General features: G+C 38.1%; 1 protein-coding gene across 2 annotated transcripts in view; it reads right to left on the minus strand.

Annotated features, from left to right (window-relative positions):
- VPS41 (VPS41 subunit of HOPS complex) overlaps positions 1-26,597 on the minus strand; it is a 178,132-nt gene that overhangs the window by 92,145 nt on the left and 59,390 nt on the right. For both annotated transcript variants that reach the window (XM_031454650.2, XM_064487712.1), the window contains exons 5-6: positions 12,844-12,918; positions 1,443-1,505 (exon numbers count right to left, since the gene is read on the minus strand). In XM_031454650.2, coding sequence (XP_031310510.1) covers positions 1,443-1,505; positions 12,844-12,918 — 138 coding nt within the window. The remainder of the gene's footprint in view (positions 1-1,442; positions 1,506-12,843; positions 12,919-26,597) is intronic.

Below are 26,597 nucleotides of genomic sequence, written 5' to 3' on the forward strand. Positions count from 1 at the left end.
ATGTTTGTAGCTGAATACATTTCGCAGAAGAAACCCTGAGAAAGAACCCGACTATCTCCTTGTCTGGGTGCCTTACTCAACTGTGGTTATTAGGCTTGTGTTTTTAGGGCCAGTCTCCATTCTGAGCTCCACATGCACTCAGACAAAAGCCTCCATGACATTTACACCAGATGTGCTCTGGTCGTCCAGACTCTAGACCAACGTCCTCACTAAAACCATCCCTCATTGCAGTTGGTGGCATCCCCACACACCACTGCCAAAGCAAGAACCTGGATTTACCATCAGCTCCTCTACTTTCCCCCTCCGCAGCCAATCCATCACGGAGGCTTATTAAGCCGACCTTCTAGAGGCTTTTCCAATTCATTTCTTCCACTCCCTGCTGAATCCTCACTACGGCCCTTTTTTTATTGAGCTCCTGTGACGACGCTGTGCCTAGACTACTGATTAGCCTTCTAAACTGTCTCCTGTCCCCAGTCACTCTCCTGCTTAAATCCCCCTCCATTCTGGCACGGTTGGCTTTGGAAAACACGCATTAGATCCTGTCTCTCCTTTACCTGTTGATCAATAAATGCCTGAATAAACATGTGGGGAAAAAAAAAAAAGAATGACCTCTTCCTTTAACAACTCTAACAGCCACTGTAACTACCGTTACTGTCACCTAAAACTGGTCCTCCTGCCTTGTGTCTATCAGCCTTCCAATCTGTACTGTGCAGAGTTGCCACGTTAATTTTCCTTAAGCTTAGCTCAGTTGATGTCACTTCTTTGCTCTTAAACAGTCAATAATTTCTCCTTATCTACCAGACGGAGTCCAAGTTCCTCAGCCTGAATATAAAGCCAGTCTCAGTCTGCCTGTACCGCTCTCCTGCCAAGTCAGTATTTCATGCACCGTCTACACTAGACCATTTGCCACTTCCTGAACACAGCCTGAACTTTCTACCCTCTCCGTTTATATTATACTGTTCTTCCACATGGAAAGTCAGCTTTCTCCGGCTGCCCTGTCCATTTATTAAAGTCCAATCACACATCACTCCATGTATGAAGCCATCACTACAAGAACAGCTGGAAGTAACTTCTCTCAGCTTTAGACTCCTTAATATTTTTTCTTTTTTACCTCTTTGGATCTTTAATCACAGATTGTGTGCATGCACGCATGTGTGTATGTGTGTGTGTGTGTGTGTGTGTGTGTGTGTGTGTGTGTATCCCCTCACCCACTACAACAAAAGGTCCATCCTTTGGACGGGCTGAGGTCAGTCCCAAAACATACATTCTGTCCTTCACAGCATCAAACAGCACCTGGTACATTGTAAGGGTTGAATAGACGCTTACTGATATAATTTCATCATTGGTAACTTATGCAAGACTGGTAGTGTTCAAAGCATTCTGATTCATACTGCCTTTGTTGAGAAAATCCTTAGAAAAATTAAAGCTTCCTGAATACTTACTTTAATGGGACAGTCAAAAGTCTCGTGAAATTCTTCTCCAGAATACAGTCCAAACACCTGCACCTAAAAAGTAAACGGAGCCTGTCAGTTCACCATGACAGTATCAAAGAAGGCTGCTGAGTCATACTATCAGTAAAAAATAGAATATTTAGTCATCTAAGGCCCCTGTAATCTCTATTAAACAGCCAATGAAAACAATTCTATCAGGGTGAGACTATGCCACTGCAATTAAGTTTTATAAGCATCTCATAGATAAATTCCCTTTGCACACCACAAATTTGTTTTATTAAATGGATGCCAACTTTTAAAAATGAAATAGATAATGAGTAGGTTATTAACACTCTTTTATGAACCTCCCAGAGGTAAAGGAATTTTTTTTCCTTTCTCTGAAGGAAAAAGGAGCTTCTTTTTTGAGTCATTCATACATAAATCGACGATGCAGATAAAAATGGCAAGAGATTAGGTGAATTTCACTTCATTTACAATTTTATCTTGAATCTCTTAAGAACGCATAAATGTAAGATTTCAGTTTCCACTTATCAGGGCCACCCTTATAGTTGTTTAACCCCTAATCTTTTTTCTGAGTGATTTACTTTTTAAATTAAATAATAACGCATATACAATTGAATAATGTGCATAAAAAGTACGTATCATAAATTTAGAGCTTGACAAATGTTTATGATATGAACGTATCAGTGCAACCAGCACCCAGATCAAGAAACAGAACCCAGGAAGCTCTGCAGTATCCTCCCACAGATGAACTGCTCCTCTGAAATGTACCACATAGAGAAATGGTGCTGATGTTTGGATTTTTATATAAATAGGATCATAAACTATTTCACTGGCTTCTTTCACTCAACATTTTCTTTCTGATGTTTATCCAAGCTGTTACGTACAGCAGTAGCTGTTTCTCTGCCGCTGTTGTATAGTATTTCAATGTATGAATACACCGCAATTTACGAAGCCATCTTCCACTGATCATCTGGGCTGTTTCCAGATTGGGGCTATTATAAATAATGCTGCAATGAACACTCCTTACAAATCTTTTGATGCACTTATATACCCATTTATGAAGGGTATATAAATGGGAATGGAATCGTTGAGTCGTGGCTTATGCACCTGTTCACATTTAATAGACAGCCAAACTATATCACCAAGTGGTTCTCATCAATTTACACTCACGCCAGCACATCATAAGAATTTCAGGAGCTCTCAAACGCTTGGAACTAGCTATTACGGGCACTTAGAACTATTTCCCAACACTTGGGATGTGTTCACTCTTCTAGTCTTTAGAAGAGTGGTATGAATTTTTCTTTAAATTTGGTAAGAATTCACTAGTGAAGCCATCTGGGTCTAATGGCTCTATGTGAGAAAGTTTTTCATTACAAATTTAATTTTTTAAATAGATATAAAACTACAATTTCAAAATTGTAGAATAGATAAACAAGATTATACTGTATAGCACAGGGAAATATACACGAGATCTTATGGTAGCTCACAGAAAAAAAAATGTGACAATGAATATATATATGCTCATGTATAACTGAAAAATTGTGCTCTACACTGGAATTTGACACAACATTGTAAAATGATTATAAATCAATAAAAAATGTTAAATAGATAGATAGATAGATAGATAGATAGATAGATAGATAGATAGATATAAAACTACCTAGGCTTTTGATTTCTTCTTGTTTTCATCTTAGTAAGTTGTGAGTGGTTCATTTGTGCAAGTTCAGGGAGGAAAATTGACTCATGTGATGATATAATTTGGGGGGATAAATTCTCGCATTAAAATATAAAATCCTTAGAACATTTTCCGTTCATTTTGTGACTGCTGTTTTTATACCCTTGTGCCAAGTATGTTGTTTGGGTTCCAAGAACAGCACGTTGTACAACGTAAGACAGAGGGAATCTGACTGACCCCGAGGTAGTCTGTTAGAATGCATTCTTGACACAGCAAATACACGCAGGTCCCACTACCACCTTGCTTCTCATCAGTCAGAGGGCAGCACGTCACGGCTTTTACATAAATGTATAAGCATAGGATGCGCTGAATTTCTTATAAAATGGTGGCTGAAAAGCTCAAAAGAAAATCACTGCATTTGATCATACAAGAATATTATGAAAAACTATATGGAACCAAAATGGATAACCTAGAAGAGATGGACAAGTTTCTGGAAACATACTGTCCACCAAGACTGAACCAAGAAGAAACTAACCACTTGAACAAACCGATCACTAGAAATGAAATTGAAATACCAACAAAAATCTCCCTACAAATAAAAGTCCAGGACCGGACGGCTTCACCAGGGAATTCTACCAAACATACGAAGAAGAACTCATACCAGTCCTTCTCAAACTCTTCCAGAAGATTGAAAAGGAGGGAGTACTCCGAAACTCATTCTATGAAGCCACCATCACCCTGATACCAAAACCAGGCAAAGACACCACCAAAAAAGAGAATTAAAGACCAGTATCACTGATGAACATAGGTGCAAAAATCCTTACCAAAATATTAGCAAATAGAATCCAAAAGCACATAAAAAAGATTATACATCATGCTCAAGTGGAGTTCATCCCAGGGACCCAAGGGTGGTTCAACTTACGCAAATCAATCAATGTAATACATCTCATCAACAAGAGAAAGGACAAAAACCACATGATCATCTCAATAGATGGAGAAAAAGCATTTGATAAAATTCAACACCCATTTATGATAAAAATCTCTCACCAAAGTGGGTATAGAGGAATCATATCTCAACATCATAAATGACAAACCTACAGCCAGCATAGTACTCAACGGTGAAAAACTCAAAAGCTTCCCACTAAAATCTGGGACAAGACAAGGCTGCCCACTGTCACTACTCCTATTCAACACAGTCTTGGAAGTCCTAGCCACAGCAATCAGGCAAGAGAGAGAAATAAAACGGATCCAAATTGGAAAAGAAGAGGTAAAAGTGTCACTATACACAGACGACATGATACTAGATATAAAAAACCCTAAAAGGTCCACACAAAAACTACTAGAGCTGATCGATTCAGCACGATAGCAGGTTCAAAAATCATTGCATTTCTTTACACTAATGATGAATCAACAGAAAAAGAAAGTAAAGAAACAATCCCCTTTAAAACAGCACCCAAAGTAATAAAATACCTAGGAATAAATCTAAGTAAGGAGGTGAGACTTATACATGGAAAACTATAAAACACTGATTAAGGAAATTAAAGAAGACTTTAAAAAATGGAAAGATATTCCATGCTCTTGGATTAGAAGAATCAATATTGTTAAAATGGTCATACTGGCCAAGGCAATCTACAGATTTAATGCAATCCCTATCAAATTACCCAGGACATATTTCACAGAACTAGAAAAAAATCATAATAAAATTTATATGGAACCATCAAAGACCTAGAATTGCCAAACCATTACTGAAGAAAAAGAAAGAGGCTGGAGGAATAACTCTCCCAGACTTCAGACAATACTATAGAGCTACAGTCATCAAGACAGCATGGTATTGGTACAAAAACAGGCATATAGACCAATGGAACAGAATAGAGAGCCCAGAAGCGAACCCACAAACTTTTGGTCAACTAATCTTCGACAAAGGAGGCAAGAATATACATTGGAATAGACAGTCTCTTCAGCAAATAGTGTTAGGAAAACTGGACAGAAACATGTAAATCAATGAAGCTAGAACACTCCCTTATACCATACACAAAAATAAACTCAAAATGGATCAAAGACTTAAATATAAGGCAAGATACAATAAACCTCCTAGAAGAAAATATAGGCAAAGCATTATCTGACATACATCTCAAAAATGTTCTCCTAGGGCAGTCTACTCAAGCAATAGAAATAAAAGCAAGAATAAACAAATGGGACCTAATGAAACTTACAAGCTTCTGCACAGCAAAGGAAACCATAAGTGAAACAAAACGACAACCTACAGAATGGGAGAAAATTTTTGCAAATGAAACTGACAAAGGCTTGATCTCCAGAATATATAAGCAGCTCATACGACTTAATAAGAAAAAAATAAACAACCCAATCCAAAAATGGGCAGAAGACCTAAACAAGCAATTCTCCAAGGAAGACATACAAATGATCAATAGGCACATGAAAAAATGCTCAGTATCACTAATTATCAGAGAAATGCAAATCAAAACTACAATGAGGTATCACCTCACACCAGTCAGAATGGCCACCATTCAAAAATCCACAAATTACAAATGCTGGAGAGGCTGTGGAGAAAAAGGAACGCTCCTACACTGCTGGTGGGAATGCAGTTTAGTGCAGCCACTGTGGAAACCAGTATGGAGATTCCTCAAAAGACTAGGAATAGACTTACCATAGGACCCTGGAATCCCGCTCCTGGGCGTATATCCAGAAGGAACCCTACTTCAAAATGACACCTGCACCCAATGTTCATAGCAGCACTATTTGCAATAGCCAAGACATGGAAACAGCCTAAATGTCCAACAACAGATGACTGGATAAAGAAGAAGTGGTATATTTATACAATGGAATACTACTCAGCCATAAAAACTGACAGCATAAAGCCATTTACAGCAACATGGATGCTCCTGGAGAATGTCATTCTAAGTGAAGTAAGCCAGAAAGAAAAAGAAAAATACCATATGAGATCACTCATATGCGGAATCTAAAAACAAACAAACAAAACATAAATACAAAACAGAAACAGTCTCACAGACATAGAATACAAACTTGTGGTTGCCAAGGGGGCGGAGGGTGGGAAGGGATAGACTGGGAGTTCAAAATTTGTAGATACTGACAGGCATATGTAGAATAGATAAACAAGATTATACTGTATTGCACAGGGAAATGTATACAAGATCTTGCGGTAGCTCACAGTGAAAAACAATGTGACAATGAATATATGTATGTTCAAGTATAACTGAAAAATTGTGCTCTACACTGGAATTGTAAAATGACTATAACTCAATGAAAAAATGTTTAAAAAAAAAAAAGAAAGAAGGAGGGAGGGTATAGCCTAGTAGTAGAGTGTGTGCCTAGCATGCACATCCTGGCATGCACAAGGTCCTGGGTTCAATCCTCAGCACCTCCACTGAAAAAATAAATAAATAAAACCCTAAATACCTCAGGAAAGGAAAGGAGAGGAGAAGAGAGGAGAGGAGAGGAGAGGAGAGGAGAGGAGAGGAGAGGAGGAAGGAAGAGAAAGAGAGAGAAAGAAAAAGAAAGAGAAAGAGAGAGAAAGAGAAAAAGAGAGAGAAAGAGAGAGAGAAAGGGAGAGAGAGAAAGAAAGAGAGAGGAAGGAAGGAAGGAAGGAAGGAAGGAAGGAAGGAAGGAAGGAAGGAAGGGAGGGAGGGAGGAAGGGAGGAAGGGAGGAAGGGAGGAAGGGAGGAAGGGAGGAAGGGAGGAAGGGAGGAAGGGAGGAAAGCACTGCATTCGGAGTCTACCTCAGGGAAGTTTAACTTGGATGAGCTCAACAAATCCAAGACAATGGGGTGAAGGCAAGACAGGGACTGTATCACCTTAATCTTTTTTTTTTCCCATTAAACTATAGTTGATTTATAATGTTGTGTTAATTTCTGGTGTATAGCACAAGTGATTCAGTTATATATATGTAATACATATTCTTTTTCATTATAGGTTATTAGAAGCTATTGAATATAGTTCCCTGTGCTCTACAGTAGGACTTGTGGTTTATCTGTTCTGTATATAGTAGTTTATATCTGCTCATCCCAAGCTCCCAATTTATCCCTCCCCACCCCTTTCCCCTTTGGTAACACTAAGTTTGTTTTCTATGTCTGTGAGTCTCTTTCTGGTTTTATAAATAAGTTCATTTGTGTCATTTTTTTTTTTAGATTCCACATATAAGCAGTATCATATGATATATGTCTTTCTCTGACTTACTTCACTTAGTATGATAATCTCTAGGTCCATCCACATTGCTGCAAATAGCATTATTTCATTCTTTTTTATGGGTGAGTAGTATTCCATTGTATATATACACCACAACTTCTTTATCCAGTTATCTGTTGATGGACATTTAGGTTGTTTCCATGTCTTGGCTATTGTAAATAGTGCTGCTGTGAACACTGGGGTGCATGTATCTTTTCGATTTGGAGATTTCTCTAGATACATGCCCAAGAGTGGGATGGCTAGATCATATGGTAAGTCTATTTTAAGTTTTTAAAGAACTGTCCATACTGTTCTCCATAGTGGCTGCACCAAATTACATTCCCAGCAACAGCATAGGAGGGTTCCCTTTTCTCCACACCCTCTCCAGCATTTATCCTTTATGTATAACCTGAATCTTAACAGAGTAAATTAATAAGCAGGCAACTTACTAAAGTTACATTAGTACAAACTCACGCTAAACTAGAAGTTTAAATTCTTCTAATCTAAGCTACTTCTGTTTACTACAACAATGTCACAATGTGGTCCTGCGTCAAATCTTACACTACTACTACTAACATGTACGTCTAAATGCTTCCACATGCTTTACCTCAGTGGTTCTCAAATCTAATGGCACGGTTAATATCTCTGGACATTAATGGCCAGACTCCACCTTAGATAAATTAATGCTAATTTATTAAATGATAAAATGGTATTTCTAAAGGTTCACAATTGACAGCATGTCACCAGCACTGAAAACCACACCCTGCCTCATTTGGTCCTTGCAGCGGCACCGCTAGGTGTGGGAGCAGGTACCACTATGCTTAAACAGATGATTCTGCAGAAAAACAAATGACTTGCCTAAGGTTGTAAACATCAAGACGAGTATTTCCAAGCCCTGCTCTTCTCCACAGTGTCATTACATAAGCTAGCCTAAAATGTGCAAATAAGAAAGATATCTTTCTATACAAAGCGTTAAGCAAAGTAGAAGAGGAAGAAATTCAAAAACCGCAAATATTTGCCAAACTGAAGGAAAGTGAATACAGACTGTGAATTAGGCAACTCTATCAGGGAAGTCACAACTCAATGGAGCAGACTGTTCATTCAAATGGAGAAACTTCCTTCTGCCTATGAGACGATAAAGATGATTTTTGAGAATAAAAGTGACACGACTGTTGTGGGGAGAAGTATATGAGATGTAAACAAACCAGTATGAGCCTGTTGAATAAGACTGAGGGAGCAGTGAGTGAGAAGATAAATATTAGAAATATTATGAATCTAATGGAGAAAATTAAATTATGAATTTCCAGGGATACGTGTGCCTTTAAAAATTATGAATCCATATAAAGACATAAGAGTAGGGTGTCATGAAGGAGTACATTGGAAAGAGAACAAATTGTAGTTCTTAAACAGGCCCACACTCATTACTGTCCTTGAGAACTAGTCAGATGCAAAACTGTCACTATTGTACCCGCAACAGGGGCTGCAGGAGTGTTTGCTGAAGGCCGCGGAGCAAGACGAGAACTCTCGGGTTAGTCTCCATCACTATGTTCAACGAACAACATTTTCCTCAGTTGTCTCGACTTTCTCCTTCAGGATGGAAAACACCGAAATTCACAAGACAAATCTGGTAAACTGCGTCAGGACGAGCAGGGCAAGTTGTAAAACCTCTGATATTTCGCTTCATTTCACCAATACGACACTTAAATTAGTTGCTCACAACTTAGACTACTAAAACTAATACAATCCAAAACAATTCTCATTCATTTTCTCTCTCTCCGTCTTTATTTTGTCATTTTCTCAGTGAGTATCATACTTGTCTGTGAAAAGAATCTGTTGAGTGATTGCCTAGAGAATTTTGGCTTTGAGGAAGATCTCCTCTGAGACAAGAATCATATATTTAAAGGTTAAAATAGAGAGGATGATTAACAGTTAACAATTACTAGGATTCTTCTGTTCCAGATAATATTCCAAACTATTTACATGAATTAACTAATTTATTTCTCCTAATGATGAATGACGCAGGTACTGCTACTATCCCCACTTTACAGAGGAGGAAATTTTGAGGCACAGAGAGGGATGGAAAACTAGGCTGACAACACACAGCTCAAACGTGGCGGGGTAGTTCCTCTCCCAATCACTATACCTCTAAGGCACTCTAAGACATGTAAGAAGTAGTAGTAATCTTAAAAAACAAATACACACACACACATATTAGGCTTATGTGAAAATAGAGCAGGAAGAGAAAAAATTTAGGAAAATTAAAAATGCAAAACAGACTAAAACTCTACCCCAGAAAGCAATATTGACATTGGCAGAAAAGTAAATCAGCAAAAGGACCAAACAAGAAGTGAGAGGTTGAAGGCCAGCGAAAGCAAAGCGTGTGTGTGTGTTTATGTGTGTGTGTGTGTCTATCTGAGAGACACAACATGACCAATTTTTCTTATATTTTCGGAAGAGAAGAGGGACTAGGGCTTATCCACTCACCCCTTATCTTGAAAAGGTTACGTACAACAATATGGAACCGGGGGCTGGGGGGGAGAGGTAAGACTACAAGGGTTATGTGAAGGGTTAGCAATAAAGACAGTATGAATGGAGTTTCCCACCCACCCAGCATCAGCCCTGCCACGTGCCCATCCGGGCCCCGCCCCGGGCCCACTGCCCCCCCCCTGGGGAGGCACCGGGCGCCAGGTAACACTTCTGACCCCACACCGCACAGTGGGGAAGCCGCCGGGGCAGGCGCAGTGCAGAGCGATGCTCTTGGCTTCTGCGAGATACCGCCTCCAGCCCAAGTATTATTGCGTCTCTTGGAAGAAATGAGAACACGTGGAACTGAAGCAATAATCAAAATCAGGACTGAAGGAAACTTTCCTGAAATGAAAACAATACTTCAGTAGATGGATCAAAAGGACTTACTCTGTTCCGGACAAAATGAATGAAGACAGACCCGAACAACACGTTAACTTAGCAAACTGAATTCCAAGGGCAGCTCACTGCTGCTCTGACTCCTGTTATTAGTATTAGTCTGAGCTCCCAGGCAGGACAAATAAACAAATAAGTGAAAAATAAAAAGGTTTTGTGAAAGAACTAAAGTAGGCTGGCCTCTGACAAGCCTGCAAAAATAAAGCCTGGACAAAAGAGAACCAGGTCGCCAAAAATTTTTAGGAGAAAATATTTCCCCCCAGAATTGTATACTAAATTGATCCTAGTTTCTGTATGGAGGCAACATATGCAAGAGATCAGAAAATAAATCTTGCATGTACTTATCCTGAGAGTTGCCTAAAAATGTATACCAGTAAACTGGTAAATTACCAGTAAACTACACACACGTGTACACACACACACACACACACACTATATATATGTGTGTGTGTATTTCAAAATCCAGAACTCAAGCTTAGGGAAGCCATAGAATAAAAAGAATTAGAAGTAAGCACCAGCTGAATGAACAGTCAATTTTATACAACTGTTAGAATTATGATTTTAAAACTGAATACAAGTATTAATGTTCATCTCGGAAACAAAAGATAATTATTTAATCCAGGAATCTTAATGCACGAAAGAAAGAAAAAGCACAGCAGCCACGTAAAGATGCATTAGATCTCGATACCTGGAGATTACCTTTGTAATCACCTTACTGCTACCTTCACTAACCACCTTCCAGATCATTCTATAGTAGCCTCTCAGTTTTCACAATACTGACTAGCCCATGGTAAGGGCTAGCTTACATAAATATGTGTGCTGAAATATTTATTTTCAATTCTGTCAATGCGGATAAAATATACAAGAAAATCTCTTTTTTTTAAATGCATTGTGGGTCCACAACAAAATACAGCAGTTATAAAATCTGACTAAAATTGGAAAACAGAGGGGTTTGCCAAGAAGTGTACCAGGAAGATACCTGAGGGTCATCACATAATCCACCAAGCATAGTATTTAAAGAGTCCCACTTTGCCACATCAAATAATAATTCTTCAAAATTGAAACTCTGAAAATTCCTAGATGAAGTATCTTAGTAAAAGTTCTTTTTCAGTTCAAAAAACAATATTCTGGGGTGAGGATATATACAGCTCAGTGGTGGAGCACATGCTTAGCATGCACAAGGTGCTGGGTTCAATCCCCAGTTCCTCCATTAACAAAATAAACAAACAAATAAATAAGTAAACCTAATTACCCCTTACAACCCCCCCCCAAAAAAACCCTTCCAAATTCTTTCAACAAATTAGTTCAATTAAACTGGCATTAGCCCAGAAGGAATTCCTCCTCGCCTTTCAGAAAACAAAACCAAAAATGGTCTTTCTTTACAAATCCAAAATGCTTCAAGAGTTTGGCTAATTCTCCATTTCTGCACATACCAGCTCCTCCCTGATCTCTCCTTGACAGTCTGTTTCATCTCAGAATTTCAGAAAGTACTGTAAAATCTGACAGTGCTTTTTGAAAAGCATGAGTGTTCCAACGACTGTTTCAAAAGACTTTGGGCGACGTTAGGTTTAGATATATTAAAAAATGCATTCTTGTATGTCAAGAGGACTTCAGCTTTCTTTTGTTAACAGATTAAATGGGTATAAATCTTTAACACCGAGCACATTGTTTTTAATTTACTCATCCTAATGGCCATTGAATTTAGATTGTGTTAAAAAAAAAAAAACAACCCACAAAATTAGGAAAACCGCTCTTGAGTCAGTCAGGAATATGTAAGGTTTTGCAATGATTCTTAATGGACTCTCTTTTTAAAGTGTTATTTTAGAAGAGCAGCTTAAATACACTGCGCATTAGAATTTTATCATTGCAAACCAACACTAGAAAAGACTTCCATCGACTGAAAAACAAAAAAGACATTCTTGTAAGTGGAAAATCAATCACCACCACCATTAAATGTCACAGCTCAACATGCGCAAGCAGCAGCGATAACTGTTAGTTAAACACTGCACAAATGATGTATGTCCTCGGTCAAGGAAGTGGGTGCCAGGTTTTTAGAAAACTGTACATATATTGATTTTACATTCATTTAATGTGGCCACTGTAAGACACTTTATTCTTCTGATAAACTATGATCGCTTATCAAAAGATTCTACAATTCAAGAGAAACATTCATAACTTGTGTGTGAAAATGAAAACCACCGGCCCACAGAAATCATGCCCACAAAATCCAATTTTGTGGATTTATGGCAGAAAGGCAGGAAACCACTGTCTTGCACGAACTGTAGACCAGTCGCTGAAGTGTAAGTGGCAAGGCAGTAATGATTAAGGTGACACGTCCCCCCGCCACAGCTGTTAATCAGCTTAATACTAGTTACGTTATTGACATTCTTGTAATTACTTTTCCTAAGGCACATTTGGGCAAAATGTATTTTACTTTAATTATGTGCAATTGGAAGCAAGCCCGATACTCAAAAAGAATAATCAGGTTCTCCTAATGCAGGTATGCAGTCAGCAGAGCGCTGTTCTGAGCATCCGGAGTTGGGTACCATCACAGTCCTCGGGGCTGGAGCAGATGTGACCACGTCACCCCCCTACCTTGCCATCCTCTGAACACACGCCCATGTGTTCTCCACTTTCATCCAGGCTAATCTGATTTATCTTCACAGGACTCTGTTAAAAACAAACAAACAAACGTGTAAAACTTTAGGAATATATACATCAAAAATCAAACGCCTTGGCTCTTCGTAAAATATAAGTGATACAAGTTGCCTGTTAGTTTAGACACATGAGTTCAAGACAAATTTTGTTTTTGCAAATGAAAATGGTAAAAACATAGCTTAATGGTAAAACACAGCTTTGTTCCCAGACATGTAGTAAGCCCAGAAACCTAAGATTTCCCCCAGATCATCTATCTCACATCCTCAAAGCCCAGCCAAAATGTTATTTTTCTTACCTGTTACGTGCCTTTTTATTTATTCTCTTCTATTTACTCCACACTCCTAAAATTCTTTCCCAGCCAAGTTCATTAAAAGAACAAAGCAAAAAACCAAAATAAAAATCATGATGTCAAGAAAAATTTTAGTTGTTTGAATTCGGTTCATCAGCCAATCTACTTATTTTTCTCTTATTACTAAATCAACTGCTTATACTTTATGCTTAGTATTTTCTGGAGGAAATCCACGGGGTCTAGTTGATATTAACTAACTTTGTCAGCCTCCATTCTTCTGAGGAATCTCAAATTTAAGAACCTGTGAAGATAGGAATTAGGCATCCTACTTTGGACGTATTTTCCCAAGAGTAAACATACAATGGTACTTTTAAGACTTTTTAAGTTTCTCAGTTATCCAGGTAGTCAACCGTTTACTTACTGAAATATTCATACAGGTGGATTTTCTACTAGAAGTCAAAACTGATAACGGCTGACAACATTCAAAAATGGCAAACTCTTCTTTTTTTTCTTCTTAAATAATGACAATTCCCAACTATTTTACTCAAAACATAATAGAACAGATTAAACATGAAAAGAGAAATAAGTCTCCATCAGTTATAACATGAGCCTGCAGTTTAGTTTTTTTAAAATACTTAACCTTAAAATAATTTGGTTTGTGGCAAATAAAATAGAAAGACACAAAACTGAGTGTTCTGTGCCCAGTGCAAAGTATCTCCAAGCTAGTAAGCTAAGGCCAGGGCAGACCGAGACCCCCAGACAGAAAGCCACCCACCGACTGATGCTGCTAAGAGAAATTCCCATGTTCCACGTGGAGACAGCCGGCTACAGAACCCTTTCTAGGTCACACAGAACACCACTCCTGAAATGCAGCTCAGGAAGACCCAAGCTATCTGCTTAAAAGTTTGTAGACTGTTGGAAGAGGTAAGGACCTCGAAGAGAGAGATGTGAACCATTTACAGGAGGATAAACCAACACCCATGGATAAGACTCACAACAAAGGGCAGAGCCAGGGCTCTGACCTCGAGAGCAGTGAAGAGAACGTTGTGATGGGTGACAAGGAACATGCAAAAGCAAAACTGAACTGGGAAAGCACTGAGGCCGCTGTGCTGTGTCTGGACTCCTGGCTAAGTCTGAATGCTAAGTCTTCTTCGGATAAACGTTTTCTTCACTGAGTATCTTCTGTTACCAATTTCCTTATTCTGATCTTTGGTCCACCAAACAACATCTTAATACCCATCTAACTCTTGGCAAACGTAAATCCCGCACACCTCTGACTGTAATTGAATTGGCATTTGGTTATACGCAACCTCAGATGATAATTTAATAGACGTGTGTAGCCTGATCACTGCCAAGGTTTCCTGTATTGTCCAGTATGGTATGATCCACATGAGATTGTTTATGCAGAAAGTTAAATTAGTTTCAACTAATCACAATTAAAAACCCATTTCCTCAGTTGCACTCACACGTGCCAAATGTTCAATAGCCACGTGTGACCTTGACGAAGAGCTGCTGTATGAGGAAGCACATGGATCACGGAATGTTTTCATCATTCTAGAAAGTTCTAAGGGACAGTGCTGTTCCAGGCCTACAAAACTGAGCCCCAATGTCCAATAAAATCCTTCTTCACAAGGCCCTTCTGTCCAACTTACATTCAGAAGTGTATTTTCTCCCCATGTACACGTCAAATTGTACGTCATTTGTTCTCGGGCTCTGTGCTCGTGGCCTGCGCTAAGATTCTCTGAATCACACTGTATCATTTCCAAAGACCTGGCATACACGTTAGCTGATCCTCACAACTCCAGGGGAAAGCAGTCAGCGTGGGATTGTTATTTCCACCTCACAATGAGAAAACTGAGGCCTCAAGAGTTTACATGAGCTGCTGAGAGCCTCAATACTACTAAAAGGCTAGGCCACACCGTGGTTATTCTAAGCACAAATGAACCCAATGTTTCATTACAACATGTTTCTTCCTGAGTAGAAATTAATTGGTACCAGCACATTAGCAATAGTATGGTGAAAAAAAATAAAAATTACAACGTATAAGAATCCTTTTTTCCCCTCATAGCTCTGTTGGTAGTAGTTTGTAACCCTTTTTTTTTTTTGGGGGGGCAATGATCAATATTCATTATTTACCCAACTACTAACAAGTTAAGCATTTTTCATAAGTCTGTTGGCCAATTAATTCATTCTTCTATATACTGCTTTGTTCACATCTCTTATTTTTTCTATTAATGTTTGTTATATTCTTGTCTATTTTCTTTCTTCTTTTTTTTTTTTTTAAGGGTATGAGGTCTTGGTATAATACCTTACCCAGACATTGTATGTGAGGTCTCCTGTATTTTTTTTGCAAGACAGTTATTGCTTTATCTCTTATGTTCTAGTCTTTCATACTTTCAAGATTCATCTTATCTTCCTCCAAATGAATACCCATTTGGGCCAGCCCCATCGACTAAATACCACACCCTTCTCCTTCTGAAGAAAACTATGTTTATTTTATAATAAATATTTATATACACTGAGACAACCTTCTGGGTTTTCAATTGTGGTCTCCTGGTTCATTGCTGCATTGTTTTGACATTGATTTAATCACAGAAGGTGCATATAGCATGTTCTGATATCTGGCAAGCCCCACTCACAATTCATCCCACTTTCCTTGGCTTTTCTCAAGTATTCATTCTTTCATGAGAATTACGAGATAAAATGACCCCCGTGTGGCCACATATAATGGTCATCGTTCAATCCTAACTTACATTACCTAATACAGGCCTGAACACCATTGACAACTCCCTCCCCCTGCTCTTGGCTTCCAACATATCATACTTGTCTGGTTTTGCTTCTGAATTTCTGGTTGCTCCTTCTCATTCTGTTTGGTTAGATACTTCTCATCTCCTGACCCCACACCTCACAGCTCGGTCCTGGCACCTCCTCTATTTCACATCTACACTAGCGCTCTCTCTTTCAGGCCATGGAATGACTCCTAAATCTCAGTCCCCAGACCAGACCCCTCCCTGCTCCAGACCAACACCTAAGACTGCCTATTTTACATATGTACTTGGGTGCTTAATAGGCATATCAACTAAAACATATCCCAAACTGAGAGTCTGATGTTCCCCGCCTGAAAGGGCTCTTCCTGACACCTTCTCCATCTGTAGCAGTTACTACATTTTTCTCGTAGCTCAGGACAAAAAACCCTGGAGCCATTCTTGACTCCTGTCTTGCTTCCACATTCTATATCCTATCTGTCAGCAATTCCTACCATCTCTTCCCACAAAATTCATGCAGACTTTCACCACCCCTATAGCTGCCATCCTGGTCCAAGCTACCATCATCTTTATCTGGATTATCTTAACAGTCTCCTAACTAGTAGACCTCCTTCTGCCCAACTCTCCTAGAAATCTAATCTCAATAAACCAGCAGACTATACTGGTAATACATGGATCAGACAATGTTACTCCTTTGCTTAAAATCCTCCAATGTCCTCCCACCTCAGGATAAAACCCAAAGCGTTTACTATGACTTGACAGTCTTAAATGATGTGGCTACAGCCCTCCCTCCCTTACCTGCTCTCTGCCTTGTTCTCTCTCCTCCAGCCACAGTGACCTTTTTTGCTGTTTCTCCAGTCTTAGAGCCTTTGCCTTTGTTTGCTGGTGCCTGGAATGTCTTTCTGCCAGCTCTTTACCACAAGTCATCTGCTCAGTGACACCCTCTGGCCACTGGATTGGAAATTTCAACACTGCACCCAAACAGTTCATAGCTACCTCACTGCTAGGTGTATTTGTTCTCCTTAGCACATACCACTATCTTACTATGCATTTTACTTATTTATTGTCAAACTCACTCACTATGATATTAACTTCATGAGAGTTAGTTCAAGAACACAAACTTCCAATCACACACAAATTCTTTTAGCGAACAGCAATAAAAAAGAAATGCTCTTCAACTCATTTTACCAGGTCAGCATAACCTTATAGCAAAGAAAAATCCAACAAGTTATGATGTTAAGAGAAAGAAAAAGTACAAGTAAATCTCAATCATGAACAGATACAGAAAAATCCTAAAGAAAATATTAACAAAGTCAGCATATATAGAAAAGACAATTTTATTTCAGAAAGACAAGGCTGCTATAACACAGGGAAATTAATATATTATAATTTGTTGCATTAATAAAAGAGAAAAATCATAAGATCACTTCAAGAGGAAAGTCACAAGATCATCTCAACAGATGCAAAAAGTGTTGGATGAAACTCAACACTCATGGTAAAAATTCTTAGCATATTAGGAGAAAAATTCCTCAATCTCCCTTAAGGTGAAATGTTAAGAGCTTTCCCTTTGATATCTTTACAATATTGACTCTTCTAATCCATAAACATGGGGCATTTCTCCATCTATTAGGGCGTCTTTAATGTCTCTAAAGAAAGTTTTCTGCTTCCCCTTAGAGGTCTCATACTTTGTTTCATTCTGGGAGTAGCAAGGACAGTGAGCTGACGTCTATGATTTTAACTTACACAACCTACAAAAATAGGCCAAACTACACCATGGTGTACAGGGGGTGCATATAGAGAGCATAAAATGAAAAGGCAAAGCTAGGCAGTTATTACTATAAAGGTCAGTACAGTGGCTCCCTCTAAGGGAACTATAAGTGAGAGGTAAGAGCGGGGGAGTCATACGGTCTATTCTTGCCAGAGTGCTAGTTACTATTTGTTTTATTACTATTTGTTCTACTGCACATTTTAAAATGTACTTTAAAAAGTTATATTTCAAAATAAAAACAAACATTAAAGGTTTTTAAATAAAATTAAAAAAAAAAATTTGCCCATGAAAATGTCTGGGATCTATACCTTCAATGGGTTAATTCTTGGATTACGTTTTTTTACCCAACTGTCAAGCTACTCAAATGTCCTACTTCTATTCTGGTCATTTATATTTTCCCAGAAAATTATGCACTTCATATTTTTTAGTAATGAAATATTCTTATTTTGCTTTATATTCTTTTACTATTTTAATAATACTAATGATATTACTACTACTAATACTACTACTAATGATATTACTACTACTACTACTAACACTAATGATATTACTACTAATATTACTACTACTAATACTAATACTAATGATATTACTGCTAATAATAATACTAATATTACTACTACTACTACTAATGACATTACTACTAATACTAATGATACTAATACTAATACTAATGATATTACTGCTAATAATAATATTACTACTATTACTACTAATATTACTGCTAATAATACTAATGATATTACTAGTAGTAATACTACTAATACTAATATTATTGCTAATACTAATATTACTACTAATGCTAATGACATTACTACTAATACTAATGATACTACTGCTAATAATAATGATATTACTACTACTACTACTAATATTACTACTACTAATAATAATATTACTACTACTAATAATAATATTACTGCTAATAATACTACTAATGATATTACTAGTAGTAATAATATTACTACTAATAATACTAATATTACTACTACTACTAATACTAATGGCATTACTACAAATAATACTAATGATACTACTGCTAATAATACTAATGCTATTACTGCTAATAATAGTATTACTAATAATAATGGTATTACTGCTAATAATAATACTGATATTACTAATACTAATACTAATGACATTACTACTAATGATACTACTGCTAATAATACTAATACTAATGATATTACTACTACTACTACTACTACTGATATTACTACCAGTAGTAGTACCAGTACTACAACTACTCCTACTAAGTTAACATTTACCATGGGCTTATCAGGCATCGGTCTCTATCCTAAGAGTTCCATACATATTATATAATTTAATCCATCACAGCAATTCTATGAGGTAGGTTCTATCCTTTTTCCTATTTGGAAATATGAAAATATACACATAACACTACCTCACATGTATATAGATATTTTATTTCCTTTTTTTCTTTGATTATCCTTATCAGACATTGATCAGTTGTGCTGGCCTTTTCAGAGATGCAATACTGCCACCAATCAACTTGCTGTATTTTTTTTAAATGTTTTCTATTTTATTAATTTCTACTTTTATTTCATATTAATTTTCCCCTTTTGCCTTAGAACAATTTCATTGACCTCACTCTAAATTCCTGGCATTAATATATTGCCTATTAGTTGTAACTGCTCATCTGTTAATCATAAAATTATCAAATGCTTTGCAGTTGCCTTTAGGTATACAAGTGCCCACAAACCAGAGACTAGAAAATACTGTGTGATCGGAATAATTACATTCCCTTTGAGAAAAGCAACAGTTTGTTTTGTTTCATTTCTACAGATGGGACAGATGGTGTTATTTGTTTATTTATCGAATTATTAATGAACTCTACTGAGACTACAATTGTGGTTAGAAATGTGGTTTTTTCCTATTTGTTAAGTTAACTGGTTGCTCTTTGAAACCTCAGATACCATGTTGAATTCATATTCTCTGTTTTGGGGTTCAAAATACATATATTTTTAAGCATATATATTATTTAATTTTGATATATTCTTGCTTACTTTTTTCTTCTTGATCTAGCAAGGATTTACAGAAACATACTTCAAAAACTTCCCACTACAATTGCAGTTTTGTCCATTTCTCCTTAATTTTCAAATACATTTTGGTCCAGAATTAGATGACCTATAATTGGCAAATCAAAGGATATAATTGCTGTATTTTCCTTTTAACTTCTACATGTCATCAATATAACATGCCTTCTGCTGGATAATGCTCTTTTGCCTTAAACTCTATTTTTTCTCAGATTTTTTTTTTTTACTGCCAACATGCTTAATTTTTGTTTGGCTTGTTATTATATTTTTTAAAGTATATTTTTGCTCATATCTTCATTTTTCACTGCCATCATTTTGTGGGATATGTGTCCTTCAAAATAGAGGCTATCTTTCTTTTAGTAACAGAACACGTTGTTCATTTAGCATTCTTAGTTGCTAAATTATTTTATACTTTTAAAAAGTTATGCTTCTCCATTTCATTATTATTCTTTTGCTATATTACTCAAATTCTTTTCTCTTGATCTAAGAAGAATTTAGATGTTGTTAATTCTATTTTTATTTTATAGTGATTATTCTTAAATTACTACAAATTATACTTGAATTATGTCTCTGCTCCCCGCCCCAAATCAATGCAATTGTATTAACTGATTCATTTGGAAGATGGGGTATTTAGCACATGTTTATTTACTACCTCCTTCCTTCCTTCCCTATTTTAAAATAAGAGCACAAATATTTTCTATTTCTAAGGTCACTTCAAATAGATTTGGAAAAGGGAATCCAGTTAATACATCAGTAAACATCGCAATCTTAAACTATAAGTTCTAAGCGTGAATCCAGAGGAAGAAATTGTTTTGCTAGCAGGGTGTCCATAATTTTAAAACTGATTCACAACAGGTCATTATAGATTAGAGATATTTACCCCTTATCATTAACACTGCTAACAACTTTGCAGCTTACCAAACATCTTAAAATATGCTTTAGTTTTTGAAGAAATTTGGATCTTTTTACTCTTGTAAATCAAATCAAGTAAACAGTCAACTCACAAAAGAAAGAAATTCTAGGTGAACAAAATAAAAGTCAACCACAGTAATAAGAAATACCTGAAAACTAAAGCAATGAGATGTTTCACCTATGGAGTCAACAAAGATTTTCAAATACCCAGTTTTAGTGAGGAAGCACAAAGGCAGACACTCCTCTTAAACTGCTGGTAGTAATTCAAATTTGGAGACACTTTCCAAAGGATCATTTGGCAATACATATCATAATTATTTAAAATATGCATTGCCTATCAAAACCAAGGAGAAGTAAGAAGATTATTTTGCAAAAAGATGCTTTCTACAGCAGGTCTCTTTTGTACGACACTGAGAAATGGAAATTACCTAATTTCTAAAAGCTAGGAATCTAAAGGAGAATTTTTTTAATTAAATTTAAAAAGAAATATTACATAGAAAAGAATCTGGCCTTGGCCAAAGAGAAGTCTAGCCTCTGCCCTCGGCTTCTGAGAAGTAACCTATGTCACATCTGCTCACCTGATAGAAATGTCTTATGGGGGGGGGGCGGGGGATTAACCCTGGGATTTAGGGTGCGGGCTTTGGGTCACAGGGCGATCAGCCGAAATGGAAGCTGAGATCAATCATGTAGACAACCCATCAACCAATCATGCCTCTGCAATAGAGACCTAGTAAAATTCTTAGCACGGGGCTGAGCTGCCCTGGTCAGTGCACATCAACGCCAGTGTGAGCAACACGTCCTGACGACGGTGACAGCTCCAGTTCTGAAACCACCCCAGGCCCTACCCTTCTCCTTTGGCTGAATTCGTGCCCCGTATCCTTTCCCTGAAATGAACCGTACTTGTGAGTATCACAGCTTCAGTGAGTTCTATGAGGACTTCAGCTAATTATCACACATGAGGGTGGATCTGGGAACCTCCAGAACTTGCCGTTGGTGTTAGAAGTCTTCAGCAGACTCGGCAGCCTGGAAGACTGTGCCCTCAAACCTCGTAATTTGGCTCCTCTGGGTAAGTGCCACCCAATGTATGTAACTCCTACTCTATTCACTTGTATGTACTGTCTGTAACCAGAGGTAGATACCCCAAGATCTTAGCATTGGTTAGATCGGGCTGCTGACACACAGTGATTGTTCAGGTTGTCCCACTGTAGGTTTTGCTGACTTTCTACAAGTATGTATTTTCTTTGTAATCAAAAGATAAGTATTCTTGAAATGACTATGTAGTAAATCCACAAATGGGAACACAAAAAGAAACCACAGTGAATCTTAACTCGGGGGACCTACAGCACATATTTTTCTCTAGAGTGACAAGAACTGAGTATCATCGCGGTGCATATCCGTTTCCGTAACAGTCCCACAGCATTTAATATAGAATATATAACAGTATTTCAATAGTGACAGCTGTCAGTAGGACACACTCATTTCTCTCAGAATCAGAAATAACCGCCCTACATACATCTGCCATTTCTATATACCAGAAATAAACAACAAAACCACAAAGAAAGAAAGGGTACAGGAGGGAAACGGAAGTGCAAGATTCTGTCTTTCTTCGGTACTGATTTTTCCAATTGCCTGTTTTACACACACAGTCCAGGGGGTACGATGTGAAGATGGGACACCGGAGCAGACGTCGACAAGGGTAAGGAACCAGAGGAGAGAGAGACCCGAGAAACATGGCCTCAGCTGTATTTTCCAGTAGCCACCATTTTATTCCTAATGGAGACACATTTGGAATTCTGGACAATATAAGTGAGTTTGTTCAAAAATCAATAATGTCAAGCTGACACTACAGAACATACAAAAATGTTTCCTTAATGGAACAAAACCAGAAGCCCGAGTAAGCAGGAGGGGTCAAGGACCAGCACATACCTTCCAAATCCAAGTCCACGACAGGCGGTCTCAAGGTCTTAAATGTAAAGAAAAGGCAAGAGCACCGATGCGTCCACCTCATGTGATAATCAATTGCCTAATGTACAGTGTTGGAAATAAATACACTTAGTATGGATTATGTCAGCTCTTCAATTAGGAATAAATTCACGGTCGTTGCAAAAGCTGCTTTTAATGGGGTTCTTTGCAGCGACTTCTTCTCCCCTGACACTCCTCATCATCCCACCTTATGCTATCGGTCCCCCCACGTGAACCTAAGAAATCAATCTGCTAATGTATAATTTGTAAGGGTCCTCTGACTAACAAATGGATAATTGATTCCTTCACAAATGCTGCATCCCCGTGGACCCAGGGCGGAATGAATAAGGAACAGAAGACGGGATTTCATTTTCGTTCTCTCGGAGATGGACCAGTTAGCAATCCTGACAACCACAGGGTGGGCTGTGCGTCTTTGTGCTCTGAGGTCACACGAGTGAGCAAGCCGGCTGCACTTCTCATCACATGTGTGAAAAGCAGACGCCTGTCTTTCCAGACCTGGGAAAAGCTCATGGTACTGCTTCTTGTACTCTCCCCTGGTGATACATCCTGAGATAGGCAAGAACTCCATCCGGAGTTAAGACACCTCTGAAAAAAAAAATTGTACCTAATTGTGGGTTTTCTACAAATCAACCAAACAAAACAAACATTTCGTGTCTCCTTGACTCATTCTCTGGCCAAAACGGCCTAAGCTTTAACAATAAACATTCAAATCTTCCAATTGCTTGACGATTTCATCTCTAGGTGTGCACCGAGTCCGTCTCTAAATCAAGATTGAGTATAGATTTATCAACAGGAAAGCCTGAAGTTGGAGAACTTTTGTGGAGCTTTCTTGCCAGTCTCAGAATATGGTTTCAGTCAAAGCAAAAGAGATATGAAGGCTCCAGCCCGTTGCTCAGGAGTTCTTCTTAATGTCCCCACGGCCTCATACCCCTCTCTGTCACTTCTGAACACCATGGCAACCGGCCGTGACCATCTTCACTGCCGACCGCTCTCCCTTGGGCCACCAAGACCTTCCCGGGGCTGAAGCAGCGGGAACACCTCCAGCCTTACTCTGCTCGGCCACTTTGTGACAACTGACCCTACGCCCACTGCCTCCTTCCAACCTCTTCTGCCCTCAGCAGTGCTGACCGCATCCTCCATCACTGAACCTACCACCATGGGCTCTAAAAACACCGCTGAAAAACACAATAAACAAACAAAAAGGATAAGCACCCTTTTTGTTATGTATAGTCCTGGGACAAGAGCAAAATACGTCATTCTTACCTCAGACATCAGTTCCAAAAATAAAAGGCTATGGAAAACATGAACCCAATTGTCTGTTGTTTGGGAGAATACTAGCATATGTTTTCCTTTAAGAAAAGTGGGCAACCCCCCCCCCCGCCAAAATCTTAAAATCTCAAGTGAATATGCATGACAAATACCAAAGGGAGAGACTGAAAAACATCCTGTAAGAAAAGATGAAGGATATACTTATAGTCTGACTGCGAAGCAATATTCAATTCTGGATATGTAATAAATGTTAAATGAAGTAAATGAAGATTTCAAAAATCTTCAACAACAGCAAAACATATAAACCACGATGAGTCAATACATGCTAAAAAGCTGGTTGAGGATTAAAACAAAATACTGCAAGATTGAACGCAACATTTAAAATAACAAGATCCAATGCCTTTTTCGGGAAGGCTCCTAACTCCCTTTTGGCTGGGTGGGATACCCCTCGTGTGTGTCCCAGCATCACCCACTATCAGAGCACATCTGTTTCAGGACAAGAACTCACTCTGTCGCCCGCCTCTGGCGCTGAACTTGAACTCCTAGAGAGCAGAAATCTACTTTAAACCCAGCAGCTGGCCCAGAAGAGCTCAGAGAAGCTGCTGGAAGAATGGAACCCCAGACTTTGAGTCTGAAGGCTCTGAGCCAGAAAACGGGTCAAGTAAATTAATAAATAAATTGTAAGCGGACAACTAACTAACAGCAGAATAGACAGAGTGAAGAGGAATTTTGTTACAATTTGTTATTTTCCTAACAATAAGACGTTTTAAAGGAGGGTAGAGCTTCCAAGTAAGTTGAATGGGAAGAGCTCAATTTTAGCACGCCCCTGCTCTTCTGGGACCCGAGGTTTTCAATACTCATTATCCGGCTTGAAAAACCAAAGGAGTTGATCATTCATGTGGCAAGCATCTCCCCAAGGTACTAACTATATTTCATAGTTCAAATGAATATAGAAGAACTGTGTCTTCTTTAAGTTCTTCAACCTGAGGTTTTAAAGACGACCCTGTGGGGAGGGTATAGCTCAAGTGGCAGAGCGCATGCTCAGCAAGCACGATTGGGTTCAGTCCCCAGTATCTCCGTGAAAAATAAATAAACCTAATTACCTCCCTACCACCAAAAAATAATAAAATAATACAGTAATAAGTAAATAAAGTATTTTAAAACAAGATGACCCTGCCTCGCTAAGATTTAATAACGACATTAATTTGAGGTTCTGGAAGTGATAATCCAGCTTTTAACAGAAGCTGTTTCAGCAGATGGGGGAAAATGCTTTATCGGTAGCAACGTATTCCAACTTGAGAAATAATCAGGACATTTAAAAAGCTGCCAAGTCACTTATTTTCCACTATGAATAAACAGAAGGCGTAGTGGTGAAATGTGGCAGAGCTACGTGTAAGTTTCATTCAGAATTTTGCATAGTAATGTGGCTGAAATACCGCTCACTCCACCAACAACTAGTGATGACCTTTCGCAAATTTACACTTTCCAAAGTAAATTCCTTTGCACAGAAATAGAAAAAAAAATCCCTAAAATTCAAATAGAATCACAAAAGACCCTGAATAGATCAAAGTGATCTTGAGAAAGAGTAAGCATGACACTTCCTAGTTTCAAGCTATATTACAAACCAATATAATCAAAACAATATGGTATTGGCATAAAAACAGACAGACTAACGGAATAGAATCAGAAGCCCATAAATAAACCCACATATAGATGGTCATCTAATATTAGATAAGGAAGCTAAAAGTATTCAATGGGTGAAAGGACAGTCTCCTCAATAAATGGTGGGAAAACTGGTTATTCACATGTGAAAGAATGAAACTGGACCTTTATCTTACACCCCTCACAAAAATTAAATGGCTTAAGGACTTAAAGATAGGATCTGAAACTGTGAAACTCTCAGAAGAAAACAAAGGGAAAAAGCTCCTTGACAATGATCTTGGCAATGAGTTTTTTGGATAAGACACCGAAAGCACAAAAGCATAACAAAATCAAAAATCAAACACGTGGACTACGTCAAACAAAAAAGCTTAGTGCAGCAAAACAAGCCAATCAACAAAATGAAAAGACAGCCTAAAGAATGGAAGAAAATACCTGAGAAACATGTATCTGATAAGAGGTTAACATCCAAAACATATAAGGAACTCATACAACTCAAAGCAAAAACAAACAATTTGGTTAAAAAAATGGGCAAAAGACTCGAATGACATTTCTCCAAAAAAGACATACAAATGGCCAACAGGTGCCTGAAAAGGTGATTAACCACAACAGTCATCAGGGAAATGCAAATCAAAACCACAATGAGATACCACCCCTCTCCTGGGAGGATAGCTGTCTTCAAAAAGGTAAGAGATAAATGTTGATGAAGGTGGGAATATAAATTGGTACAGCTGCTAGGGAAAACAGTATGGAGATGCCTCAAAAACTTAAAACTAAAAGTACCATATGATCCAGCAATCTCACTTCTGGAGAAATATCCAAAGGAAATGAAATCAGGACATCGAAGAGCTATCTGCACTTCCATATTCCTTTCGGCACTATTCACAACAGCCAAGACATGGAAACGACCCAGGTGTTCACTGATGAGTGAGTAAGGAAAAAGAAAGGAAAGGAAAAAGAAAGGGAAGGGAAGGAAAAAGAAAGGGAAA

The sequence above is a fragment of the Camelus dromedarius genome, chromosome 7 (genome assembly GCF_036321535.1).
Source record: "Camelus dromedarius isolate mCamDro1 chromosome 7, mCamDro1.pat, whole genome shotgun sequence".
NCBI classification, from domain to species: Eukaryota; Metazoa; Chordata; class Mammalia; order Artiodactyla; family Camelidae; genus Camelus; species Camelus dromedarius.